This window comes from Mustela lutreola, chromosome 7, assembly GCF_030435805.1.
Source record: "Mustela lutreola isolate mMusLut2 chromosome 7, mMusLut2.pri, whole genome shotgun sequence".
NCBI lineage: Eukaryota > Metazoa > Chordata > Mammalia > Carnivora > Mustelidae > Mustela > Mustela lutreola.
The window spans coordinates 117,836,529-117,860,676 of NC_081296.1; the positions used below are offsets into that span (position 1 = coordinate 117,836,529).

The 24,148-nt window shown below is 54.8% G+C and overlaps 1 protein-coding gene across 3 annotated transcripts; it reads right to left on the reverse strand.

Annotated features, from left to right (window-relative positions):
- Positions 1 to 661: 661 nt before the first annotated feature.
- Positions 662 to 22,402, reverse strand: RAB15 (RAB15, member RAS oncogene family). Of its 3 annotated transcripts, XM_059182345.1 has the most exons (8): positions 22,059 to 22,169; positions 10,929 to 11,068; positions 6,838 to 6,898; positions 6,083 to 6,143; positions 5,574 to 5,651; positions 4,820 to 4,909; positions 3,585 to 3,650; positions 662 to 3,387 (listed from the first exon to the last, which is right to left on the reverse strand). In XM_059182345.1, exons 2-8 carry the CDS (start codon positions 10,954 to 10,956, stop codon positions 3,229 to 3,231), a joined length of 543 nt encoding a protein of 180 aa, XP_059038328.1. In that variant the 5' UTR covers positions 10,957 to 11,068; positions 22,059 to 22,169; the 3' UTR covers positions 662 to 3,228. The 3 variants fall into 3 exon arrangements, with proteins under 3 accessions (XP_059038328.1, XP_059038326.1, XP_059038327.1); XM_059182343.1 differs by lacking the exon at positions 10,929 to 11,068 and having other exon boundaries at positions 22,059 to 22,399; XM_059182344.1 differs by lacking the exons at positions 5,574 to 5,651; positions 10,929 to 11,068 and having other exon boundaries at positions 22,059 to 22,402.
- Between the last annotated feature and the right edge of the window lie 1,746 nt (positions 22,403 to 24,148).

Sequence of the window (24,148 nt, forward strand, 5' to 3'; positions counted from 1 at the left end):
TGAGGCCCTTAGGCACGTTTTCTTACCAGCTGACTTTGTGTCATCACCCTCCCTATCTCCCACAGATATGATTGTTAGGATGGAAGAGGTGGAGTACTGCAAGTTTTCCATAACCTGTAAAGCACAGGTTAAGATCTTAGGCCACCACTGCCATCTTGTCTCCTTCCTTCCTCATTCTGACTCCAGTTTTCTGCCTCTTCCCTTCACACAAGTATAGTATTTGGCAACCCCCAGACCCCCAAGATTACAGTCTGCCTTGCTTCCCTGGAGTACCCGGTCACAGGGCTAGGACAAACTTCTGATTTAATCCCTCCTCATGCCTCCAGGGAGACCTGTTCCTGTTCTGTCTCAGATGGTCGAGAACCTTCCTGGTTCTCAATACTTCAGACATAGGTATTCGGCATCCTACCAGTGACGCCATCTTTCTGCTCCTGTAGGCCCACTGCAGAGCACTGGGGGGCTTTGCTGGGGCTCCCCTGCAGGTGACGTTGGGAAAGGTACAGTAAGGAAGAGGACAGCTTGCTGCTTCCACTGTCATTCTCCGGCTGTTGCTGTATAAGGTTCTGGAACCGTCTCCTAGCACTGCCTCTCCCTCTCCCCCTTAACTGCCAAGGGCCAAGCGAGAACTCCTCCTAGGGACTCATACAGGCAGACACACCTGTGGTTTGAAATATTCTTTATTTTGTAAACATCTGTGTTTAAAATAGATGAACCCTGCTCACAATTCATATATTGGACCCAAGACACAGTACACGAAGTTCACCCATCACAGGGAGATGGTGGGGACTTGGGAGCAGGTGGAAATGCCTGGGGCTGGGCTGAGTCTCGAGACAGCAGGTGCAGAGGTGGTGAGGAGTTAACAGGCAGGAGCGCCTGCTCAACAGTCTGGGCCTAAGGCCAGACCCCAGGCCACCCCCCGGACTGGAGAAGTGTAGGGGTGAGATGCCGACTCCCAATACCTAGTGAGCATAGCTGACCCTAGAGCTCCAACCCTCCCATACCTCTCCCCAGCTGTGGCCCTGATGGGTGGGGCTCATCGGTACATAAATCTCCACCCTGTGTTTTCCCTTCCAGAACCCCTAGGTACAGTAAAAATGAGTCCCTCTGTCCCGAGGGGGCTGGGAGAGAAAGGCAGTGGTGCTCTGCCTGATCTTCAGGGACTGCTACAACACGGGTCACAGGTTGGAGCCAGAACCCAGCACGTCTGCTTTCTGAAGCCCCTGGCTTCCCGAGGTCTGGCGTTACTGTCACCCCAGCCCTGGCATGATGCTGTGTCTTGACACCCGAGAATTCAGGCCTCAAGGAAGCATCCCAGCCATAGTCATGACTTCATCCTAAAGAGTCTGCTATCTAAGTTTCTCATCAGCTAACAATTTCTAACTATTCCCGCCCTCCTTTTCCTTTCACTGTTAGCCTGTCCCTGGTCCTACATCCTGAGCTACCCTCTCCCACTCTGGTAAGAGTCAGAGGAAAGGTTTGGTGATTTTTTCCCCACCTTTTTTTTTTTTTTTTTTTTTTTTTTTGGAGTAATAAGGAAGTGGGGCTCTTAATCCTGCACATGTGTGTGCCCTGGACTTTGAAGCTCCATTGGTTCAGGGCTCGAGTCTTTGTTTTAGCTCCAGCCCAAGCCATAAGATGCAGCTAACACATAGCTTAAGAATGAGCCTCCAATGCCGGGCAGGTGGGGAGGAACCCCACTAGGCCCCATCACTGACTTGTCCCTTCTTTAAAGCGCCTCCCTCAAGCCACCTTTGGGCCACATCGGGCTAAAGAAACTTCTTCCTGAACAAAGAGCTCTGGAGGAAGGAGTCGGCTTCCCTCCCTCCTCCGGCAGCCACAGTGCGGTTGGCTCCTCTTCAAGAAGCTAAAGGGGCAAGATAAGCACTTTTTCTGGAAGGCTGAAGAGAACAGCACCAAGCATTTCTACCCAGGGCCTTCTTTCTCCCTCCCCAGGAAGCCCCTGCCCTTCTCCCACAGACTTTCTCTGGAAAACCTTGAGCGCTGAAGGCTGGGTTCAGTGGTTCCGTCACCTTGCCAGGGGGTTGTGGGGAAATGCCCTTCCTACACAGAAAGGGAAGTTGCTCCCGTATTCCCTCTGGTTTGCGAAATGCTGTCTCTGGCCTCCTCTCCCTGCCTTTCACCTGATACACAGGGGCTAGTCCTTCATTTCCAAACACTTCCCTTCCTGGGGTGTGTGGTTGGCTTGTCAACATCATTCCCATCTCCCTCCCCCCTGGCAGGTTTTCCTCGCCCCTGCAGTGCCCTGAGGCCTTGGTACATATCTTTAAATTTAGGAGCCCAGGTGGGGAGAAACGTGTACACCCTGCATGGGAGGTAGAGCATGGAGGTGACCTTTTGTCCCTGCCTCCCCTCAACAATTTTTTTTCTTCTCTGAAGCACCTGCTTCTGAGCTCACTTTCCCCAAAAGGCAGGTGGGCAGGCAGCCAAGCAAGGCCAAAGCTGCGGGGGGCGGTGGGCCAGGCAGGAAAAGGTGGGACAGCCCCAGTTTTGAGGACTGCCAGTTTGGTGTTTCCTTCCTACTTTGATGTTCCACTTTCCCAGATCATGGATGGGGCAGGCCATGCCACAGGAAGGGACAGCGGGGAGGGGAAGATGGGAAGAAGCACCCCATAGGCTTTGGCCCCTTCACAAAGCAGGGTGGGGTGTTCTCCCAGAAGAAGAGTATGGAACATCCCCATGAGCCTGAGTCCATTCCCTTGGACAGGGTTAGGAAGAAAGGAAAGAAAAAAGCTGCACTGGCAGCCACAGAGCAGGACAGAGAGGGAAAGAGGTTCGAGGGGCTTTGATACAGAACACACTGGAAGGGGGAAGGGGACAAGAAAGAGAAATAGGAGGAAGAGAGGAAAAGCAGAGAGGAGACAAGATGCACTGAGAAAGAAGGAGCCTTAGAGTGGCCTCACTGCAGACGGGGCCACTGTCTGGGGAGCCTGGGACGGCAAGACAGCACCCGGAGCACACCGGGGCTCATGGCAGGCCTGTGGTGGGGAGCCCGGCAGAAGGGAGCCCCTCCAGGCTGGAGGGCAGGGGGCAGAGGCTGCTCCGAGATGACAGCAGGGCTGCTCTCGGGGCCAGGCAGGGGAGTAGCAGCTACTGGTATTCCACAGGGTCACCCGAGTGAGAGGAGAAGCAGGGCAAAGCCCGGACTCCCTGTCTGCCACAGGCCTCCTGTGGGGAGGGAGGGGTCGCTGGGTGCTCCACACAGGACCCTCAGCACCAGCAGGTTTTCGAAGAGTTCGCTGGGCCCTCAGGTTTGCCCTCGTCCTCCTCCAGCTCGGCCAACGCCAACTCATGGCTGGCACGCGTCCTGAGACCATCCAGCTCCTTCCTGTGGGCCTGCAGCACCAGCTCCGTCAGCCGCGTGAAAGACTGTGAAACCACCAGTGGTGGGTGAGCGGGTGCTGCCGCTGCCTCTTCCCCCTGCAGCCCTGTACCTGCCCCAGGACGAGGCCTCCTCATGTGAACCGGGCTCACTCTCCCACCCTGGGCCACCGCCTCCCTTCCTCCCTGCTCCCCTCTGCAACAATGGGCCACAGAGGCAGGGCAGCGGGGTTCGGGGCGCTCACCTCTTTAATGTTGAGGTTGGTGCAGGCACTTGTTTCATAGAAGTCCATGCCATACTCCTTGGCCAGCTGCAAGAAAAGAACATTCCTGAAAGGGAGTCAGTAAGGGAAGGGAGGTGCCCACAGCAGCGGCCTGTACTTCTGCCACGGCCCTCGCGGCCCATGCTCAACTGCGACAACTTCTCACAGCAGGTCATGTCTCAGAAGCCCCTTTCCAGAAAAGGGCCAGCCAAGAATGGAGAAGATGCTCCACAAAGCCCCGCCCGCACTCCCCGCAGACACACCCCTGCCTGTGGCATGCACACGTCACACATCAGGAGGCAAAGGTCCCCCCAGTCTTGTGCAGGGTGTGGAATTAATGAAAAACGCGGCTTTGGGGTCAAACAGACCCAGACGTAAACACCAATGCCCCACTCAGCAGCTATACGACCTTGGACAAGTTACGGACCTGCCATCTGTTAAAGGGGGATGAGGGCATCTCTCAACCAAGGTCAGGGAATGACTAAAACAGGTCCTGCGTCTCAAAGCACTCACTTAGCACCAGCCATCCATACAGTGCTCGATAAATACTATTCTAGGAGGGTTTATTCTGGTACGGTTTGCGTCTACTTTCAGATTTTTCAATGGCCCTGTATTATTTTTATATGCCAAAAATCTATTTTATTTCAAGCGCTATGGACGGAAAGAGAGAGAAAAAAGCTCTGGAGGCCCTCAGAGTGGGTGGACGGCTCTCGTCTCCATGGCACCCATCCTTCAGTCCTCTGGGAGGGTGATGTCCCTAGGCACCACCTTCCTGTCCCCACAGCCCCATAGCTTCTCCAACCGTGGGGCCTTCATTCCCTTATTTTCCTCCCTACCCCTTTCCAGTATAAAGACAGGGATGGGATCCCTGTAGACAGTCGCCGTGCCTGGATGCTGCTGGGAAGTCAGTGACTTGGAGCCCTTCCTCACCATGACCACACTGGGATGACCTCTTTAGCAGAGGGTAATCCTGCTATCGGGCCCTTAGAGCCAGGCAAGGGGCTGCCTGAGAGCTCTTTGTTCCAGCATAGGTCCCAAATCACTGTCCCAACAGACAGAAAGCAAACTCTCAAGGATGGCAACTCGCCCAGAGCTTCCGGGAACTGTGGGAGGTGCAGGGTGCCTGAGGACAAGGACAGAATCCTGGGTCCCAGCTCTCAGGGATGGCCCAGGCAGCAGCACCCAAGGGACGGGCTTGGCCAGCTTGCTGCACTTACCTGCTGCCCCTGCTCCCTTCCCACCTGCCGCTTCTGCTCTTCATCAGCCTTATTCCCTATAAGGATCTTCTGGACACCTTCTGGCGCATACTGGGGACAGAGGACAGACAGAACTGCCAGTGAGTACTGCCTTTCCTCCCCAGCTTCCCATCACACTATCTCCTGGCCTCCACACCAGCCCCAAGCTCCAGAACCCTAGGGACAGAGCAGGCCTACGGGATGCAGGTGTGAGGCTGACCCCGGGGGTTAGAGGGCTGTCACCGGGACAGCTTAAGTGGGGGGAGACACTCCAGCTACAACTGGTACTTCCTGGGGTTAGACAGTTGGGGTCTGAACTGGCAAGGGCATTGCACTGAAGTCCGTCTCCAATTGAAAAACTGGGGACTCAGAAAGTTCACATCGCTTGCCCAAGGCTCCAGAACCAGGACTAGAATCCCAGTCTCACGATTCCTCCTGCTCTTGAGAGTTCAGGAAGGAAGACAGTCATAGGGTAGGCTCTGACCTAACTCATCTCCAAGGAAGAAGCAGCCATGGCGACCTGGCTGGGCGCAGATCATGGACGGTGTGGAACTTGGGCTTCTTCCCCATGTCTTACTCACCCAGAGGTCTCCATCCAGGGCTGGGAAAGGCAAGGTCTCCTGGGAGTGTTTGCTCACCAGCCCTGAGAGCTTCAGCCCTTCCCAGCTGGCCCTCACTTTATCTTCCCCTCTGAGGCACCCTCCCCCACCCTCAATGGGGAGGCAGCGTCTCCTACCTCATCCACATCACTGACCCACTTCATGATGTGCTGGTAAGAGCGCTCGCTGCTAATGTCGTAGACTAAAAATATTCCCTGAGAGAGAGAGAAGGAGAGAGAGATAGGGTGAGGGGGTAGATGCACACAGAGATAGTGCACAGTCGAGGGTCCAGAAGCAGGTGTGGTACCTTAAAGGCTGGGTCCCATTCTCCCTTCTCCCTGCTTAGCAGAATGAGGCTCCCTCAGCACCCAGAAACTTCTCCTTCTCTCTCATTCCCCCCAAAGCTATTGTGCCCTAAGCCTATCACAGAACTCTCTTCTGACTGGGGTCTTTGGCATAGGGTGAAGGGTGGCGGGTGGGGATGAGGTGGGGGGCTTGCCTGTGGTGTGTGCTCAGAGAATAACAGATGAACGTGTTTGTCGGAAGGCCCTGTTCTGGGAGTCGGTGGCATATAGATCTCCAGCGCTTAGAGTTGGGAGTGTGGATGGCAGCGTCCCACCTCCAAACCCTGAGAATGGCGGCTCACCTGGGCCCGCCGATAGTACTGCTTGGTGATGGTCTGGTATCTCTCCTGCCCCGCCGTGTCCCTGCAATGGAAAGCCAGGCCATCAGGAGAGCAGGGAGCATGGGGCTAGAGGGAGACCCTGGGCCCTTGCAGGAAAAACTGGGGATCTACAGGGTGAAAAATCAGGAGTTTTGATTCTCTAAAGGGGTCTGAACATCCCTGACCCTGCAGGAGAGAGGCCTGGTTATCTGGGGCTGCCTGGGCTTACAGGGGCCTCATCAACTCTATCAGTGCCGGGAGTCTCAAATGAAACTGGGCCTTCGACACCTCTCTTTAGAACTGGGCCATTGTGTTCTAACAGGTTGGACTGCCCCACCCCCCGTCCCTGTGGGGCCTCTGAAGGCAAGGCCCATAGCATTCCCCAAACTGGAAGCAGCTGCAAAGGCTGGCAAAGGCTGCGCTTCCAGAAACCTCAGGCCAGAGGGCCACAGCGGCCCCCCGTGGCGCCTGGTAGGAACTGCACCATACCGTCCTGGGGAATATCTCCCCAGGGTCCATCCCAATGTGGGGTATAACCCTCCCTCCTCGTGCACTGCGGCTGGGCCCAGGGGCAAAGCCTCATCCTAAAACAAACCAACACTCGTCGGTTTGCCAATTCCTTCTAGTTCCTGGCTTTAGGTGACTTGTTGTCAATCCCTGAAAGTTTCCTAAGGAAACAGGAGGCCGGAGTTGGCGGGGGTGGGGCAGCCCCATGTCTCTCCTCCTCCCCAACTCACCAAATCTGTATCCGCACTTTGATGCCATCTACCTCTATGGTCTTCATCTTAAAATCCACGCCTGGGGAAAGGAAGAGAGCAAGGACGTTAGGAAGAGTACCGCTGAGACCGAACAGTGAAGGCTCAGGGCACTCACACTGGAAGGGACTGTCTATGACTTAATATGGCACAAAGATGGCATGAGGTAAAGGCCTTCTTAAGGCAAAGACTGGCCCTGGGGAAGTATCTGGGGCTTTGAATGGGGCTTCCCTTCTTCCTTGATCTGAGAATTGCCAGCAGTAAAGGGCAGGGGTGGGTAGAGGGGGTGCAGGAGGAGGGCAGAGTGAGTACGGTGAATCCACTCCATCACTGCCTTACTCAGCCCCCAAATGTGTCTCCTTCTCCTCAGTGTGACGTCTTCCTCTTTACACTGCTGGAGAGAACTACAGGTGTTTATTTATCTGCAATGGAACTCCAACCCCTAGGAACAGCAGCCTACCTAGGTAGCCTGGGTGGTTTTTTTCCTTTCTCTGCCTTATTAATAACCAGGAGGGGGTGTGCTGCTGTCATGAGTGAGGAGAAGGGACATGGATCCCGAAGAGGGTCCCTAGCAGAGGCCCACCAAGAAGGAGCAGTGGCTTTGCTGTTGACTATCCCCCGTTTACTGGAGGAGGCACTACTGTGTACTCATTTATTTAGAAAGAGTACGGGCTTTGAAGCCAGGCCTGAGCTCAAATCCTGACTCTGGCCACTTCGGTCATTGCTGTGACTTTGGGCACCTTGCTTTTCTGGGCCTCCATTTCCTCATCTGTAAAAAGGGTACATCACCAATCATTTCAGAGGGTGAGAAGACGAGGCGAGATACAGGGCCCAGCACCTGGGAGATACTCAGTTGCCTACAGTTACCACTATACCCTAGTATGGTCCCGGTCCATCGTGGGTGCTTATAAATGACGACCAGCGACAGGAGGACAAGGCAGTGACGCATTACACTCCTGGGGGAGGGAGGGGAGGACAGACAGGCTTCTCAGGCTCATGTGCCCAAGGACTCGAGGAGCTCAGCTGCCACAAGACCCAGGAAACATAAGGCATTTGGCAAAGCAGCCCAAGGCAGAAACATATTTGGGGAAACGTGCAGGAGGAGTCGGCAGCACCCGCAGCACACAGGCTTGAATCTGAGTGATGACAGAGATGAGGGGAGACATTTTTATCACCACGCCTCTTCCCAGCCCCAACTGTGCCTGGGCACGGTGCCCGGTGATGCAAAAGCGCTATCGAGTAAGTTAATTAAGCTTAAGTCTTCATGTACTCCCCAGAGACAGGTCAGGAATGGGCATCATTAACCAGTTTTCAGGTGGAGAACACGGTCAAGGCAGAGTTCCAGATGGACGGTAGTCACTAGGCTGCCTGGCACAGCCCCAAAGACCCACAGGTACCAGAGTCCCCAACACCACCACTATGCCACTCAGCATTAGCTCTTTACCAATGGGAACACTTCTCCCCTTCTCCCTGGCCTGTCCCCAGGTTTCCACAAATACAGATGGATTCAATTCAGACTTTTCCCTCTTTCCATCAAGACCAATCATCATTTAACTGGAGGGGAGAAAAAGATTCCGAATGGACAACCCAAACTAGATCAACTTGGTCAGACGTGAATCATTTCTCGCCTGCCCAAGCTGATTCATAGCTCTTGAGCTGTACTTTTCCAAATGGGTAATGTCTGGCAGCCATTCTTCCGGGTGTGCAGAGAAAGCGAGGGTGGGGGCGCCGGGCCTTGGGGGTGGGCAGCGGCACACTCACCCCCTCCTCAGACAGCCAGTTGCCAAGAATTTGCTCCTTGCCATTGCTGGCATAGAAGAGAATCAGGAAATTCTTGTTTTTCGTGGGACAGTGCTGGCTTCCCAGGAGAACCGGCAATTTGGTTCATCTTCTAATCAACCTAGCTTCTCCTCATACTAGTCTCTCAGGCCTGGTCAAGGACAGGGCCTTGTGCAGAGTGGTCACAAGGTAGCAGGGAGGGAAACAGAAGGTTCTACCTTCCTTTATTCCATACACTTCTATGAGAACTTACTCGGTGCCCTGCACAGTACTAGGTGCAGACAGAGTGGCAGAAGGACAGAGGATCCCTGACCTTACAGAGATTAGTGGAAAGGAGACAAAGGCCCAGAGAGGTGAGATAACTAACCCAAGGTCAGCACAGCAAGTGGCAGAGATTTGAACACAGACCCATTTGCTGGCAGAGCCTGTGCAACCCCCAGCATTGCTTCTCAGAGGCAATGAGAGCTGTGTAGTAACTAGACATAGAGGACTTAACTATACGGGCTCAGGTCGACAATGTAAGCAGGTGTTAGAATATAAGCAGGTGTTAGAAGAGGCAGCGCCTGGGAGTGAGCGCTGGGCTTAGATTCCTTCTCCCTCTTCCTTCACTTCTTAGCTGTGTGGCCAGGGACTGAGGCTGAGGGATTTGGGGGGCCCACAGACCCGCACACCCATCCTCTTACAACTTAGGTCTTCCTGACCACCAGTAACATCCGTGGAGCTTGGAGAAAATGCTTCCATTTTGGCTATGCATATGCACTAAAAAACAGTAAGTCTAGGCCTTTTGAGGGAATTTCCTCTCCCACCCATCTTCTCTTTCTTTCTTTTTTAAAGATTTTATTTATTTATTTGACTGAGAGAGAAGGACAGCACAAGCAGGGGGAGCCACAGAGACAAAGGGAGAAGCAGGCTCTCTGCTGAGCAGGGAGCCTGATGCAGCTCAATCCCAGGACCCTGAGGTCAGGACCTGAGCCGAAGGCAGATGCTTAACTAAGCACCGGGTTGTGCTCCCACATTTTTTTAATAAAAAAAAAAAGACGAAGAGCCCAGTGATCTTGTAGTGGACTCTTCTTTCTATTCTCCCTGGTCCCATAGCCTGGACCTTCCACTGTGTCCACCGACTACTCCACAGTCGGACGTGCCTGTGCCCACCCGTCGCCCCTCCATCCCCCTGTGTGGCTGTTAGTTTTCTCTGCTGCTGAGCACTGCAGGACAGTCAAAACGCTGGCCTGGTTGGTCACCCACAGAGTTCTGCTTTCCCACCTCAGTGGGGCCCTTGTAACAGCTGGTACCCTATTTATAGGAGCTGTGTCCCCCATACCCTTCCCCATAGCCACTGACCCCTCGCTGAAGGCTTCAGCCCCTGTGTGCCCCCTCCTCAGTGCCACTCACTCAACAGAACTCCTTCTCCAGTCTCTAGGGGTAAGCCAAATGCTGCCTGATGAAGCCATTCCTGAGGCTTACCTCATTTCCTCAGCTCTCAGCTCGTCATCAGCCCCCTCTGGGTGCTCATCCTAACAGTCTGCCTCCTTCCTGCTGATCTCCAAACTCTATGGCGGGGAGAGATACTCTCCTCCAACCTCCATCCCTGCGTGTTCTCATTCTGGCTCCCCCAGGGACTGGCGGCATCAACATCAAGGAGCATGCTAGAAAAGCCATTCTCCAGGTCCACCCAGGCTGAAGACTGAGAACCACTGTCTAGCCCATCCCGAGGCTGAACCACATCCAATCTACGATCCTTATAATGATATTTGTAGAACACCCCTTAGCTAAGGGATCTAGAGCCCTCAGTTCTCGTGCCAGCCCCTGTGAAGCAGGGAAGAGTGGTGACAACTGCTGAGGCACAGAGAGGCTGGCTAACTGACTCCTGCTCCCTCACCCAGTGGCTGAACCAGACCTGGAGGACTGGGCTTCTGACAGCTATCCAGGGTACTGCCCCCTGGACCAGCGGCTGTGGAATCTTACTGCCCTTCCTGTCACACTCTGACATACCCCATACCATTCTGCTCTGATAAGGCATCTAGAAGTGAGGTCCTGGGTACTTGGGGAGCAAGCCCACCATTAGCTAGTTTCAGGGGACCCCTTGCTCCCTGAGGTCAGGATTGCCCTCAGCCCTGCACAGAGCCATACCACTGTCCCCAGGCGCAGGGGACATTGTGGTGCGAAGAAACAGGCTCACCGCCTCCACACCACTCCAGCAGACGTTCCTGAAGACATGGGGATTCCTGGGGGAGAAAGTCCAGAAGAGAGCGCCCTCTGCCAACCAAGAACTGAAAGCACAGTGAGAGGCTCACCACTTTTCTCCTCAGATGGGCCAGTCATGATATCTGCCACACCTGGTGTCCTCTTCTGGCTGGAGCTGGCCAGCCCAGAGCTTCTGCTCAGGGAAGCAGGGTTGGGTACCGTGTGTTCTTTGTGGGGAAGCAGCTCCTAACTGGACCAGAGAGGGACATCTGACCAAAGAAGGCTGGTCCATCAGTGGGCTTGCTGGGGACCCCAAGGTGACCCGGCCAACATGGGCAAGGGGATCTAGCTAAGCCGATCAAATCAGCTCCCTCCAGATGGTGCTGAAGGGATTGGTCAGCTGGTAATAAGAGGAACACAGGCAGATGTGCGGAGAAGCAGAGATGCCTGAAGACAGAACACACTGGCCAGAGCTGGGGCTGGGAGCGCTGGATCCTGGCATAGATCCTACCTCCCAGCTCATGGGTGTCCTCAGAGCACGCCTGAAGCCTGAAGGTGCCTCGAAAATCCACAGTCTGGGTCTGTCCCATGCTGCCTAATGCCCCCCACCATATCCCCCTCCACCACAGATGTTTCAACTGTGGGGCTGAGAGGGAGACTCTCCCAAATTCCCTGCTTGTTGCTGCCTCCTAGCTTTTGTCTTCTAGCCCCCACTGGATGTAAAGGACCTAAGGGCTAGAGAGTATATTTTGTATTTGACAATATTTTTTGTTTTGAAAGTCTCTGCCTCCAACCCCACAGAGTGCCGGACATGGAGTCGCAATTCCATCAGGCCCAGAGCCCGTGATGAGGATGGGCACCCGTGGGATGAGTGTCCTGCCATGTGAATGCCTCACAAACATCGGAAAGAAAAGTTCCTCGTGAAATGCCTCCTGCCTCGGGCTGTGGACAGTGCTGGCCTCCGGCTCTTCGTGTCTGTGTCTCAGTCCCTACAGCCTCCGCTTCTCCAGCTGCAACCCTTGGAGACCTCGAGGCCACAAGAGGAGCGGGGAGCACGGTGACAGGGCTGCTGTCAGAGAGCAGGAGGGGGGACAGGGCTGGCCTTTGGGTCCTGGGTGCTGGAGCAGGACATAGGACAGAGGCGGAGATGGCTCGCCGGGGGTGGTGAGAAAGCAGCATGCTCACTGCGCCCTCCACCCCGCAGCAGGCGGCCGAGAAGACTGCGGGAAGAAGGGAATGGGCCGCATGCAGGGGAAAGAATGACCGCGGGCCTCCAAGAGAGCCCCGGGAAGCCCAGGTGGAGGAAGAGTGGTGCGGGCAGTAAGAACATCATTGTGTGGTCAGGATTTGAGTCCATTCCCGCCTTTCCGAGGCATTGGCCATGTGGTTTTCTTACCCTGTCTTTGCTGTCTCTTTACCTGTAAAATGGGAACGACAATCCCAGTTGTGAGAGAAGGTGTAAAGCCAATGACACACAGTGTTATGAAATGTTCGCTGAAGAAGCTGTCAGCTCCCCAGGGAACGAGGAGATCAGGCAGCCCAGGGTCACAGTGCAGGGAGCAGACAGAGCTCTGGGGAGGAGGGGCTCCTGCTGGGGAAAGGAAGGGGTGTAGGCAGGTGAGACAAGGGGCCAGCACAAAGCCACAGTGCTCCAACAAAAAGAGAAAATGCCATCCACCACGGAGGCTAGATGTCTCCCTTCCCCGCACCCTCTCCCCACCAGTCTGCCTATAATCTACATTCTGGCAAAGTTCAGCTGTGTCTATTGGCAGGCCAGTACCTAATGGGTTAACGTCAGGTGCCAGCTGGCCTGCCAGCCAAGTGCCACATATTTCAAGTGGAAATAAGGTTCTTTCTGGGTGCCAGATGCTATCACTGTGATCAACCACAGCCCAAAGGACTGGCAGTGTGACCTGAGCCTTTTCATTAGCAATGAGATGCCCCAACAGGAACAACCTAATACAGCTGAAACCCAAGGCAGACACCCAATCCCTGGAGCCATGCTGGCTCCAGTTACCAAGCCCAGGGCCCAGGAAGGCCCCGAGCCCCTCCCTGGTGCTGGACAGCATGTGCTGGACAGGTGGGGCTCACGGGGGCTGTGGCAGGAGGTCACCTCTAAAGAGGTCACCCTGAGCAACCCCAAAACAAGCTTTGGGGAAAGGCAGACCCTGTGTGGAGGTGGCTGGCTGACTGTGCCGCCCCCAGCTAGGTATCAGAGTGATCCCCATTTCCAAACCCGTAACACCACGAGACCAACGACACCATCTTCCTCCAACTGAGAGACAAATGAAGGGAAGGAGGGGCACGAGAACAATACAGAAGGCGAGCTAAGAGACAAACCTCAAGAGAAGATTCAAGACAAAGACTCCCGGCACACAGAAGCCCCTCCTCCCAGGTAGATGAGGGGAGTGGGGAGAGTGTCTTTGCCCCAAACCTGCTACTTGCTACTTTCCTCTTCCCTCGAGCTAGGGACTGCCTGCTGGACTCTGTGCTGCCACCCGACTTCCTCCTCTTACTCACCTGCAGACCGACCGTCCCTCACGCTGGCCTTGCTCTGGGGAGAAGAGGCAGTGGGTTCTCTCAACGAATGCATTAGTCAGCATTTGCTCCTGCTCGCTCTGGGAAGGGTGGGAAGCAGAAATAAAAGAGGGGGCCCTGGTGTTCGGCAGACAGAGTCCTGATCCTCGAGTTCCAAGGCCGTGTTTTCACCTCCAGGACAGAGTCAGCGGCTCTGATTCAGATGCCAAGTACCAGAAAGACTGCAGGTTTCAGAGTGATACTCTGTCCCTCCTTTATTTTTTAAGACGCAGCAAATGCACACACACACACACACACACACTCCCTTGGTGTGATCATGTCGGGACCAGGACGACTCTGGAAGTTATTACCTGCACATAAAGTCTTGGAGGCCAATCTTTGGAAAGCCTTGGCCCAAAAACCCAGGTGCTGTTAGCAAGGAGAAGGATTTCCCAGTTGAAAATGGAGTCCCATGAGGCTGGGAAGGAACACTTGTCCCTGTGCCTGAGCCCTAGAGGATCCCCATTCCAGAGCCCCCGGCAGTGGGGTGGTCCTGGAAGTCACTCCAGCAGCCGGGCTGACTGATGGGAACCGTCTGACACCCCCAGAGACTCCGAGCGACCTGCAATACTGACCTTAGTCTAAGCCCCCTGGTCTCTACAGCCACCGAAGAGGACCCCTCTCATGCTTTCTGGCTCCCTGCTATGTCCGAGCTTCCCCTCAGACACGTACCTGAGCAGAAGAACTGGACGCTACTGGAAACCGCTTGCCCCTTGCACAGTTCTCCCTCTCTGCTCAGTCCCAAGCACACGGGTGGGATAGTGAGTTTCTTGTTGTCTCTGAGCCCCAAGACAGCAGTACAAGCTGCAGCTGCCCTCGGGAGGAGCAGAAGCCCTTGAGGAAAATGCACATGTGTACTCATTCATTCATTTATGCATTCATTCAAATACGCTGTTACTGAGTGCCTACGATGTGCCAGGAACTGAGCTGGATACTAGAAGGCCCAGCAGTGAGAAATGCAGAAATAATCCCGTCTTCAGAGAGCTTCCATTCTAATGGGGAGGACAGGTAATAAGCAAACTAATCAATACTTTCAGAGTGATGTTAAGGGGCCAAAGCAGAATAATGGGATAGACAGTAAGGAGATCCATGTGAAAGCTGCTTTAGACGGGGTGGTCAGCAATGACCTTTTAAGGTAGGTGACATTTGATCAGAGACCTGAGTGACAAGAAGGTACCAGCATAAAGACCTGAGGGACCAGTGCCCCAGGCAGAAGAAACAGAAAATATTCCTCAGGCAGGAACACATCTTCAGTCAAAGTTGAAGTTCCATGGAAGAGAAAAGGAAGAGGGGTCCACATTACTCTTTCCTTTGTTATAAAGGCTGGGGAAGGGGGTGGGGTCGGGGGGTATGGCTGGAAGCACAGCAAGGCCCTTCCCTTCTCTGGGCTCTCAGGGGGACCCAGCTTCATACATATAAACTGGACTGGAGGATCTAAGGAGGAATGTACCAAGAAACTTCTCAAACACTAGCAAGGCCAACTTGGGGACTCCTTGCCCCCCACTTTATGATGGGATCTCTATGCTGAACGGCTTGGATGTGCAAAGCGCAACTGTTTGCATGCACACAGTAGGTACGCTGAGTAGGTACTCAGGGCACTCCAGTTCCCTTCCCCTTGCCCTTCCCCGGCCACATGCACAAACCTACATAGGGCCTCTGTGACACGGGCTGTGTGCCCTCAGCTAGCCGTGTTCTGGTCCCCTCTGGCAGACTCCTGACCTGGGCCTTGCCTCCCGGAGCCTGCTACTGAGTGGTCAGCAGGCACAACTGAGGCAGCCAAGACTGTCCCCTCCTCCTGAGCCTCTTCCTATGCAGGGCCATGTTGACAGGCAGCAGAAGTTTCCCAGGGAAAAAGACTGGGGCTGGGAGCCTCAGGAGCAAGCATCTGGTACGGGGCAGGGCCTCCCGATGTGTCTGCCTCGGACAGAGCCAACAAAGTTAACTCCTAGCAAGGATCTAGCTGAACATGAGCTGGTACGACCATGGCCTGGCCACTACCAGCTGGCCCAGCCAGCCTGAATAGTAGAAGCCCGAGATCATGAGGTAGTCTCCTCAGCAGCAACTCCCCCACCCTCTGCCCCCTGAGGAACCCCATTTAGTTTTCCAGGGGCTGCCCCAGTATCACTTCTCCTGTAAAGCCTTTGCTTACCAACCCCAGAGGAGTTTAGCCCCTCTCTGTGATTCCCAAGCATTCCGACACTGCTTTTGCATACTGCTCTGCTTGTCTGTTTGGATGCCTGACTTCCCAGATGTTGTCTGCACTCTGAGCTCCTGGAGGGCCAAACACCATCTTATTCCTTTCACATTCACACTGCCTGGCGGAAGGCAGATATAATAATACACAAAATTATTCAAAAAATTGAATAAAGGAAAGAAAAAATGAACGTGTGGGTGACGAGAGAATAAATGATTGAATGAATGAAGTCAGAACATCCCAGGAGAAAAGATCAGTGAGAAAAAATTTTGAGAGCCATGGTGGGGATGACCCACATTTTGGGGCCAACTGTCATATCAGCCTTCTCTACAGATCACGGGGCCCCAGTCAAGGAGTTCTCTGCACACGCGTGTGACCGGTCAAGGAGTTCTCTGTAAATATGTTCTCAAAATGGTAACATGCAGGCAACACTTAGATCTCACCCTCCAAGCTTCCCCAGCCAGACTTCTCAATCCTAGCCCCTGACAGTTCTCCAGCGGGTCACGTCAAGGAGGCAGATTTGGCCGACAGCCGAGGCACAAATGTCCCTCCATCCCAGAGCCCTCGGTGCACTGGAGAGAAGCTGTGCTTGGCAGCCTGTGGAGAGGTCTTCCGGGATAAGCAAGAGCAGGCCCCAAGCCAGTCTGGGGAAATTGCAGAGGAGGGGGTTCAAGTTTGGGCCACCTGCATGCAAGATGTGAGTCATCGGTGTTCTTGGGGCCTTAGTCCCCTGTTACAAAACCAGGCTGATGCTGAATCCTTTCCTCCTCAGTGGGAGGAGTTAAATGTCCAGGGAGCCCCGTGGCCCCCGACCAAGCACACTGCCCAGGCAGGAAAGCCAAGGAGAGGTCACACGCGTGTGCAGAAAATTGGCAGTTTTTCAGGGAAACGGGCACTAATATTAGATTACAAAAGAAAGCATTCTGAGAAGAACTGGCAATCAGGGTAGAAGGGTAATGGCCAAATATCGACTTTCCTGCTATAAAGCTCATCACTGAAATGTCTGGGGAGCGGGGGAGGAAGGGAGGAGAACAGGAGAGCAGGAGGAGGGAGGCAGGGCCAGGAATCGGGGCCTTCCAAGCTGGGGGTGGCTCTGCGGAGCAGGGAAGGTGGCACAGGTGTGCAGAGCAGCTGAAATGAAAGCCTCTGAGGGTTTCAGAGCTGTTCTCAGGGATCACATCCTTGGGGAATGGGGTATGCAGAATGAGGCCTGAGGCAGGGTGACACGACAGAGCCCCCGTCCTATCTCTGGTCACCTGTCTCCCCACTCCTCCCCAACTCCTTCCTTCCTTCCCAGAGCCTCGCACTGCTGGAGCAAGGGTGGGGGAGGGGCGGGGGAAGGGGCAGGGACAGAGGCCAGCACAGAATTGGACACGAAACCCAGAGCCTACTCCTGTGACCCCCAGAGAGGGAGCTGGTGCCCTGATTTGTCCTGTTTGTTCATTGCTGGACCCCCAGCTCCTCGAAGGCACCTAGTGTGGTGGGGTATCAGTGAATAGCGTCACTGTATGCGTGAGCATTGGCCTCAAAGGACTTCACTGACAGCATATCAATCTTTACGATGTTCTTATGCGCTAGGAATAACAATCAGAATAAGAATGGTAATAATCACAGAATCATAGCAGCTACCATTCCATCGAGGGCTCTGCCAAGTGCTTTGCACCTATTAGCCTCTATAATCCTCACAACAGACCTTTAAGAAAGAGTCTGTTACTCTCTTCAATTTACAGATGTGGAGACTAAGGAAAGAGCTGTCAAATCAGCACCTGAGGGTGGCAGAGGCCATGGGGAATCTCATGCAGGTCAGCCGTCTGTCCATTTCCCCCCTCGACTTCTCAGAGCCTTCCCGGCCTTCCTGTAGTGAGGCGCCCCTCCGCCCACAGCAGGCACAGATCCCCAAGCTGCAGAGGGCACCCAGCGCCTAAGCAGGTGTCCCTCAATTCCTGCTCTGATTCATGCCCTCAGGTCCTCCCCCAACTCCCGCTCCTTCCCCTTCAGTCATGGGGCCCTAGCCCCAGGCAAGCCAGAGCCAGCTCACACAGATCTTTCAGAGAAAGGGGATCCTGCCCAGCAAAGCCAGCTCCAGGAAGCAGCCCTGAAGCCACAGCGGCTGTTCAACCGGTCAAACTGGAAAATCACTGGGCAGTGTCCTTGGAGCCCAGGTGGCCTTTCGAATAAGAAGGTCTGGAGACCATGTGACGCGTGTACTCTGGGAAGAGCAAGGATGGCAGTCCTGTCAAGCTTCATGAGTGGCTCACGTGACACTCCTAGCCACTGTGCAGAAAGGGAACCAAAGGCCCCCTGCATGTAGATGTCACCTAGGCTGGGACACAGTCTCCCTGCTGGGGCAGGCAGCCCCGCTCACATGAGGCCCTTTCAGAAGTTGCCAGCCTAACTGGTTCAAATGGTTCTCCACTTCTGGAGGGAAAGGAGAATGGGACCTGTGTAGAGTCTGGTGTGGCGGCTACAGGAGAGGTGTATGGCAGAGAGAGGAACCCAGCTGCCGCCACGGCCCTTGACTGGTCTCCCCGCTGTGGGTCTTAACTCCTGCTCCCTGCCAGTACCCAAGTGCCACTGTCACCAAGTCATCACCCAACCCAGGAACCTTCTTCTGTTCCACTGCGGAGGCCCAAGGCCCACCCTCTGAGCCAGGCCCTCAGGGACCCCTGCCCTTATTCATCCATTAATTCAACAACATGTCTGAAGCTCGAGCCTGGCCCTATACCTGGATGATGAAAACAAAGAGGAATAAGGTTTGGTTTCACCCTCATGCCCTTAGAGTAGACATTGGGAGACAGAGAGATAAACAGAGGAATGTTCTCACTCTTCCCCTAAAAACTCCCTTCTGTTCTAGCCAGACTGCCCAGCATCCCATGAACGCCCACTGGATTCCCACCTCTGTCGTCTCTGCTCCTGTTATCCCATCTGCTCCTTCCCCTCCAGGAACTGAAAAGCAGCCCACACCGCAAGGCCTCCCCTCAGCCTCCCTTCCTTCTAGAGCCTTCCCTGCCACTTCTAGTCAGCGGGGCCTCCTCTTGTCTGGCCTCCTCTAGCACTCTGTCGCAGCACTAGCACTCTCGGTCCCCTGCCCAGTCGCTGGCTGCCTCCTGCACCCTGGCATCCTTATTTAGCTGCTGGGAAGGCCCGCAAGAGCTTCCCAACAGTAACAACGATCCTAATTGATCCCCGACCTGTGAGGAGTGCTTCACCAAGTACTTCCAGATCTCGTTGTGGCCTCAGCTCTTTTTGCCTGTGTGCAGGAAAAGGTGGACCAAATAGGCCTCTAAAATGTCTGGCACAGTGCTTTGTAGTGAATCCTTAATTAATTAGTTTAACAGGTGAGGAACCAGCAGAGGCCATTAAGGCATGGGCTGCCCACCTGCACACGACTCTCCGGGTCGGCACAGCCGTGTGGGGAAGGCTGGCTCGTGGCACAGATCCAGCCCACGCCACCTGCCTACCTGCGGCCTAAAGAGAAGAGGGGCAGTCAGTGCCTCAGCTGGCCTGGGAGGTGTCCTCACTGCTCCCTGGCAGGCCCTTCTCTGGAACGTCACAGGCTCTTCGGGTAAATGGCATCAACAGTAAATCACAAAAGTGCCAGCTGAGGTCACGTCAACATAATCCAAGAATCTGAACTCCGACTTGGCAGTAACTGGTGAAATGCCTCGTTTTCCCCATTTCACCAAAATCTCTGGGAAAGGTGCCTCGATCAATGTCCAGCATGGCAAAAGAATGTGTCTTAGGCATGGAGCAGCTTGAGAGAGGTGACGACGGGTATTCCTCTTCTTGGAAGGAGGTCTCAGCCCTGGCTACAGGGCCCGTTGCATTTTTCCTGAATGGATAAATTAATGACACTGACTCGGTAGTACCCATTTTCTTGGCTCCTTGATTTGCCTCCTGGCTGCCCTTTCCAACTCCATGGGAAACTTTCTGGATCACTGCGGGGAAAGCTTTTCTTGACCATCCAACTCTGACCCTAGGCTGTAGTTACTGCTGAAAGACATGCCCAAGATGAGGTAGAATCACAAGTGCCTTAGGTAGCTTCAAACAGAACCCACGCAGTCAAGAAGCCCAGTGGGCCGATTTTGAAAAGGCGAGTGGGAAGAAAGACAGGTTTCTTTTCTTTCTCATGGAACCCAAACTCCTAAACAGTCCTCTGCGTTCTGGGAGAAGGTAGACCCCACCCATCAGAAGCAGAGGAAGCACCTGCTCAGGTTTTAGGTCAATACACCAAGGGCCCTGAGGGGCTGGGATGGGGAGTGTGCTATAGAGAGACCCGCACTCAGTTCACTGATTCACCTCCTCTAGAGTGCTCGGCCCCCGGGGGACTCTGAGGATGACCCTGTGACCTGTGAGGGGAAACTGCACGTTTGCCCCTCTAGCAGGAAGGAGGTGTCCCAAAAGAGAGAAGGTGGAAGAGACATAAGGAGAAGGGCTGGTGATTAGCAATTGGGGGGCAAGGGACCTAAGGAAAAAACAAGCCTCAGATGGGCCATCTTGGGATTTCAGAAACATCGGTTTCCTCATTTGTCTGTGGGAAAGGGGGACACTTTCCTAGGAGAGGCTAGCTCCCCTAACAACACGGAGCAGGAGCCCAAGAGCTTCTGAAAGGAGGGGGATGAATGAAGTGCTCCAGGGGAGAAACCTAGGTCACTCCTTGGAGTGGCCAGAATACCAGGGTGCCAACTACTGCTCATCAGGCAAGGTTCAGGGACCACCAGCAGCGCACAGCCCCCTGGGATAGCACAGCAGCTCCTGGTGCCACGCCCACACATAAAATAGCTTCAGAAAGTTTCCTTAAACGCTAACATGCTGCCCTTTGTTCCCAGGCCGGCAATGTGTCCCCATATCCCATCTGCTTCCTCAGCCCCTCCCTTGCTCACTCCCAGGCCCTTCCAGTGCGTCCTCTTCCCCGAGCCTTCCCCTAGAGGCATGCCATCCTTTCTTGGCTTCTAGGACTGGGCCCATCCCTCCCAGATAGGTATCTCTCTTCCGGGCAGTGGCCCAGCCTGAGCTCCAGAACTCCTAGTGGCCTGCCTCACAGCTCCCCTGAGAAAGATGGATGTATCTGTTCCTTCCCCCTAAGTCCCTTGAAGATAGTGAAGCGAAGAGAGAAGGGGACCGCGGGAGCTCAAGAACAATGACAACAGTAACAACTAACATTTATGAAGCTCCAAATGTGTCCAACTCTGTGTTAAGGGCTTTTACAAACATAATTTCATTTAATCCATACAGCACCTCAGCAGGTAAGTACTGTTATTATTCCCATTCTACAGATGAGAAATGCCAGCTCAAAAGCTTAAGCGGTATTCAAGGTCACACGGTCCCAAAGTGAGATCTCCAGGTCTATGTGACAACACAGCCTGCCTCTTAACCATGGGTCTCTGTCCTTCCTGGCTGGCTCTACCTGCTCTCTCTTTTCTCTTGGCAAAGAAGGTGTGTTGGGAGGGAGGGTGGAAGCCTGGAGTGGGAGCTGAGTGCAGGGGCTCCCGCCCACTGAAAGGGAGACCTGGGCCATGCTGAGGCTCCTCCAGGGCAACAGCAGGGGAAGCTGTTAGATGTGGTGGAATTCTCTCAGCTCAGACCTCCCAGAGGTCAGGGCCCCTCAGGGCCCAAGGGGGAGAACCGCCCCCCTCAGAGGGGGGCCACTCGCCCATTCCCAGAACAAGAGATGCCATCACAGTTCTGCCTGGGAAGCCAGGAGATATTGTCCCTCTAAGCACAGGCTCCAGCTCTGCCAAATCAAACCAATGTCCTGGAAGGTGGGTCCTATCAGCCATCTGACCCGAGGTGTGGAGAGTACTCCTCAGCCTCCTTCAAAACAAATCTTTAGCCAACTGTTTTTCTGGAGCTAGCTAATAAGTGCCCCTGTCGCAGGCAAACACGCTCACCGAATCAATGCTCTCCTCCAGGTGTCCCACCTTGTGGCTTACCTTAAAAACTGTGCTCCTGGAAACTCAATCCCTTCGGCCCCTCCCTTCCCCCTCCTGGCTCCACACTGGGTCACCCCTGAACTGAGGGTACCCAGTGACTTAGTGACGCGGCTCCCCACCCCGAACCCCTCTTCCGGAGCACAGGCTTTCCTTCCCCTCCCCCTCTCCACCTGGGGGTGTGGGGGAAGTCATTTCAGTGGCTAGGATTCTCGCTGCCCCAGCTCGGGGTACCCAGGCCTACGCTCGCCCCGGTTGTCTGAGCTCCAATGGGTAGGCTCCTCAGTGCGAGGCCGGGAGAACCTATCCCTAATCACCGGCCACGGCAGAGACGCCCTCACCTCCAGGACCCGCGCCTCAAGTCCCCAGGCGGTGGCCCCTCCCCGGGATTTCTTCCCTGGTCCTGGCCTCCCGCGCCAACGCCTCCAGCCGGAGAGGCGGCCAGTTCTCCCGGGCTGGGGCTGGGGCAGGGGCCGGGGACCGCCCGGGCCAGCTGTGGCGGTGGGGAGGGTGGGGCCCCTCCGGCCACCGCCCCTTACCGATGGTGGAGATGTGCGAGGAGTGGAACTCGTTGTCGGTGAAGCGGCACAGCAGGCAGGTCTTGCCCACCCCGGAGTCCCCGATCAGCAGCAGCCGGAACAGCACGTCGTACTGCTTCGCCATGGCTGGGGCCGGCGCGGGCCGGGGGGCTGCGGGCTGGCGGCGGGCTCAGCCCCGCTCGGCCGCTGCCATCGCGGCGCGCGCCCGCCGGGGGGACGCCGCGGGCTGCGAGGAGGAAGCCGGGCCGGCCCGCTCGCTCGGGGCCGGGGAGCGCGGCGCGGCGGGAGCGCGGGTGGGAGGAGAGAGCGACGGCGGCCCCCGCCCGCCCCTTCCCCTGCGCCGCCGCCGCCGCCGCCGCCGCCAGCGTCCCGGGAGAGGGGGCGGGGAGCGCGCGCGGGAGCTCGGCGACCCCACGGCGGGGGGCGGGCGGGGGCGCGGCGGAGGGTGAGCCGCGGGGACTGGAAGCCGGCCCCCTCGCAACCCCCGTGTGCCGGACTCGCGACCCCGGGGAAAATGGTGCGGACGTTCTGAATGCGGGAGTTGAGGTGAGCTCCGACCCGGCCCACCTCTACCAAACTCGGCTTTCGGGTCTCATCACTTCTCCCCAAATCCCACCCCGATCCTGTCCCTGCTAACCCCGCCCCGGCACCCCGCCCCTGCGGGGGCCGGGTCGGGCCTCGCAGAGTTGGTCCTCACTTGGGCTCACTCCAGGTCGAAAGGCCTTGGTCGGGGTCTGCAAACACCCAGCTATTCTTGAAGTGGCTGGCTCCGGGAACACTGGAGAGTGTTGCTAGAATTCTCTCTCCGCCATCTGGCTTGCCCAGAACCCTGTGTGACTGTGTCCGCCCTCCTCCAACACCTCATCCCAGTTTTTATTTAAACGGGTTTACAATTTCTGCTGACCTCCTCCAGGACGATGAGAAGATAAATGATCAGAAAAACATTTCTGAATGCACAATTCTTCACGCGGGCAAAAGTATCCATTTGGGGTCTAAGCTGGTTAGAATAGGTGCTCGGGGAGCCGAAACATTATTTCAGACCACTAAGCATTTCTGCTGATGTACACCAATGACACCAAAGAACGCATGGGCCTCTTTCAAGACCTTACTACCACCGAATGTGTTAGCACCAGAGAGAGGCAGACGGATGTTTTCTGGAGTCTAAAAAATTGTGTATTCCTAAGACAAAGTATTAGTGGTGAACAAGCCCAGCTCATTAGATCTTTAAAAAGTGATGAAAAGTGTGCATCTGAGTATTGGATAGAGAATATATTTTTCAGTAGTAGGTTAAGGAAAGCAGTAAGTCCATCTTCTTGACTTGGAGTTGTACTTCAGGCAGTGTGTCTAAACTTATAATAAAGAGGAAAAACTCCTGAACCCGATAGCTACTTTGATGACATGAAAAGTTAAGAGAATGGATCCTGTGAATTCCATTAAGATTATGAAGATTCCCAGGTGTATTTTCCTTTACTGGATTTACACTGGGTTTCAGGTGCGTGCTGGGGTCTCTGGAGTCAGGCACACTGGGTTCCAGCCACCGCTCCTCCACTTACTGGCTGTGAAACCTAGGTTATGTTATTGTACGCTTCCATGCCTCAGTTTCCTCATCTGTAAAATAGGGATATCCTCAGGATTGTTGGAAAGATGAAATAATGTGTGGGGAGGACTTAGCATGGCACTTGACAGTACTTAGTAAGTGCTGAGGGATGGAAACCACCTGTAATGTTTTCCCCATGCATACATGGGTGGTAAGTGTGTCCCACAGACAGATGTTTTCCAGGGACTTGGGCCATCCTGCTGTGATTCTCATCCACACTACCACACCTAGTGTGGAGTGCAGGTGCAACTCAGTCTCACCCCCTTTGGGCACTGCAGCTGCTTTCCCATTGATTGGCATTGTAGTAATAAATATTCTCCACAGGCCTGCTTAGTGGGACCATTAGTGGTTCTCTGTTTGCTTCTGCCCAAGAAATAGGAAAGAAGATACAACCTGAGGTAAGTTCTTAGTCTGAGAAGAAACTTCACTTTGAAGGAAATGGCTTTCCCTAGGCAAGACAGGAAAGGAAGTGAGGTTTCCTGAATGAACCTGG

Bases quoted from the DNA above. Each gene is read 5' to 3' on its own strand.
- RAB15 (XM_059182343.1), bottom strand. From the start codon at position 22,182: ATGGCGAAGCAGTACGACGTGCTGTTCCGGCTGCTGCTGATCGGGGAC. The intron at 5,652-6,082 runs GTGAGCCGCCAT...TCTCTCTCTCAG, and splicing joins AGTACTATCGGCGGGCCCAG to GGAATATTTTTAGTCTACGA. The intron at 3,651-4,819 runs GTAAGTGCAGCA...CTTTTCTTGCAG, and splicing joins GAAGGGAGCAGGGGCAGCAG to CTGGCCAAGGAGTATGGCAT.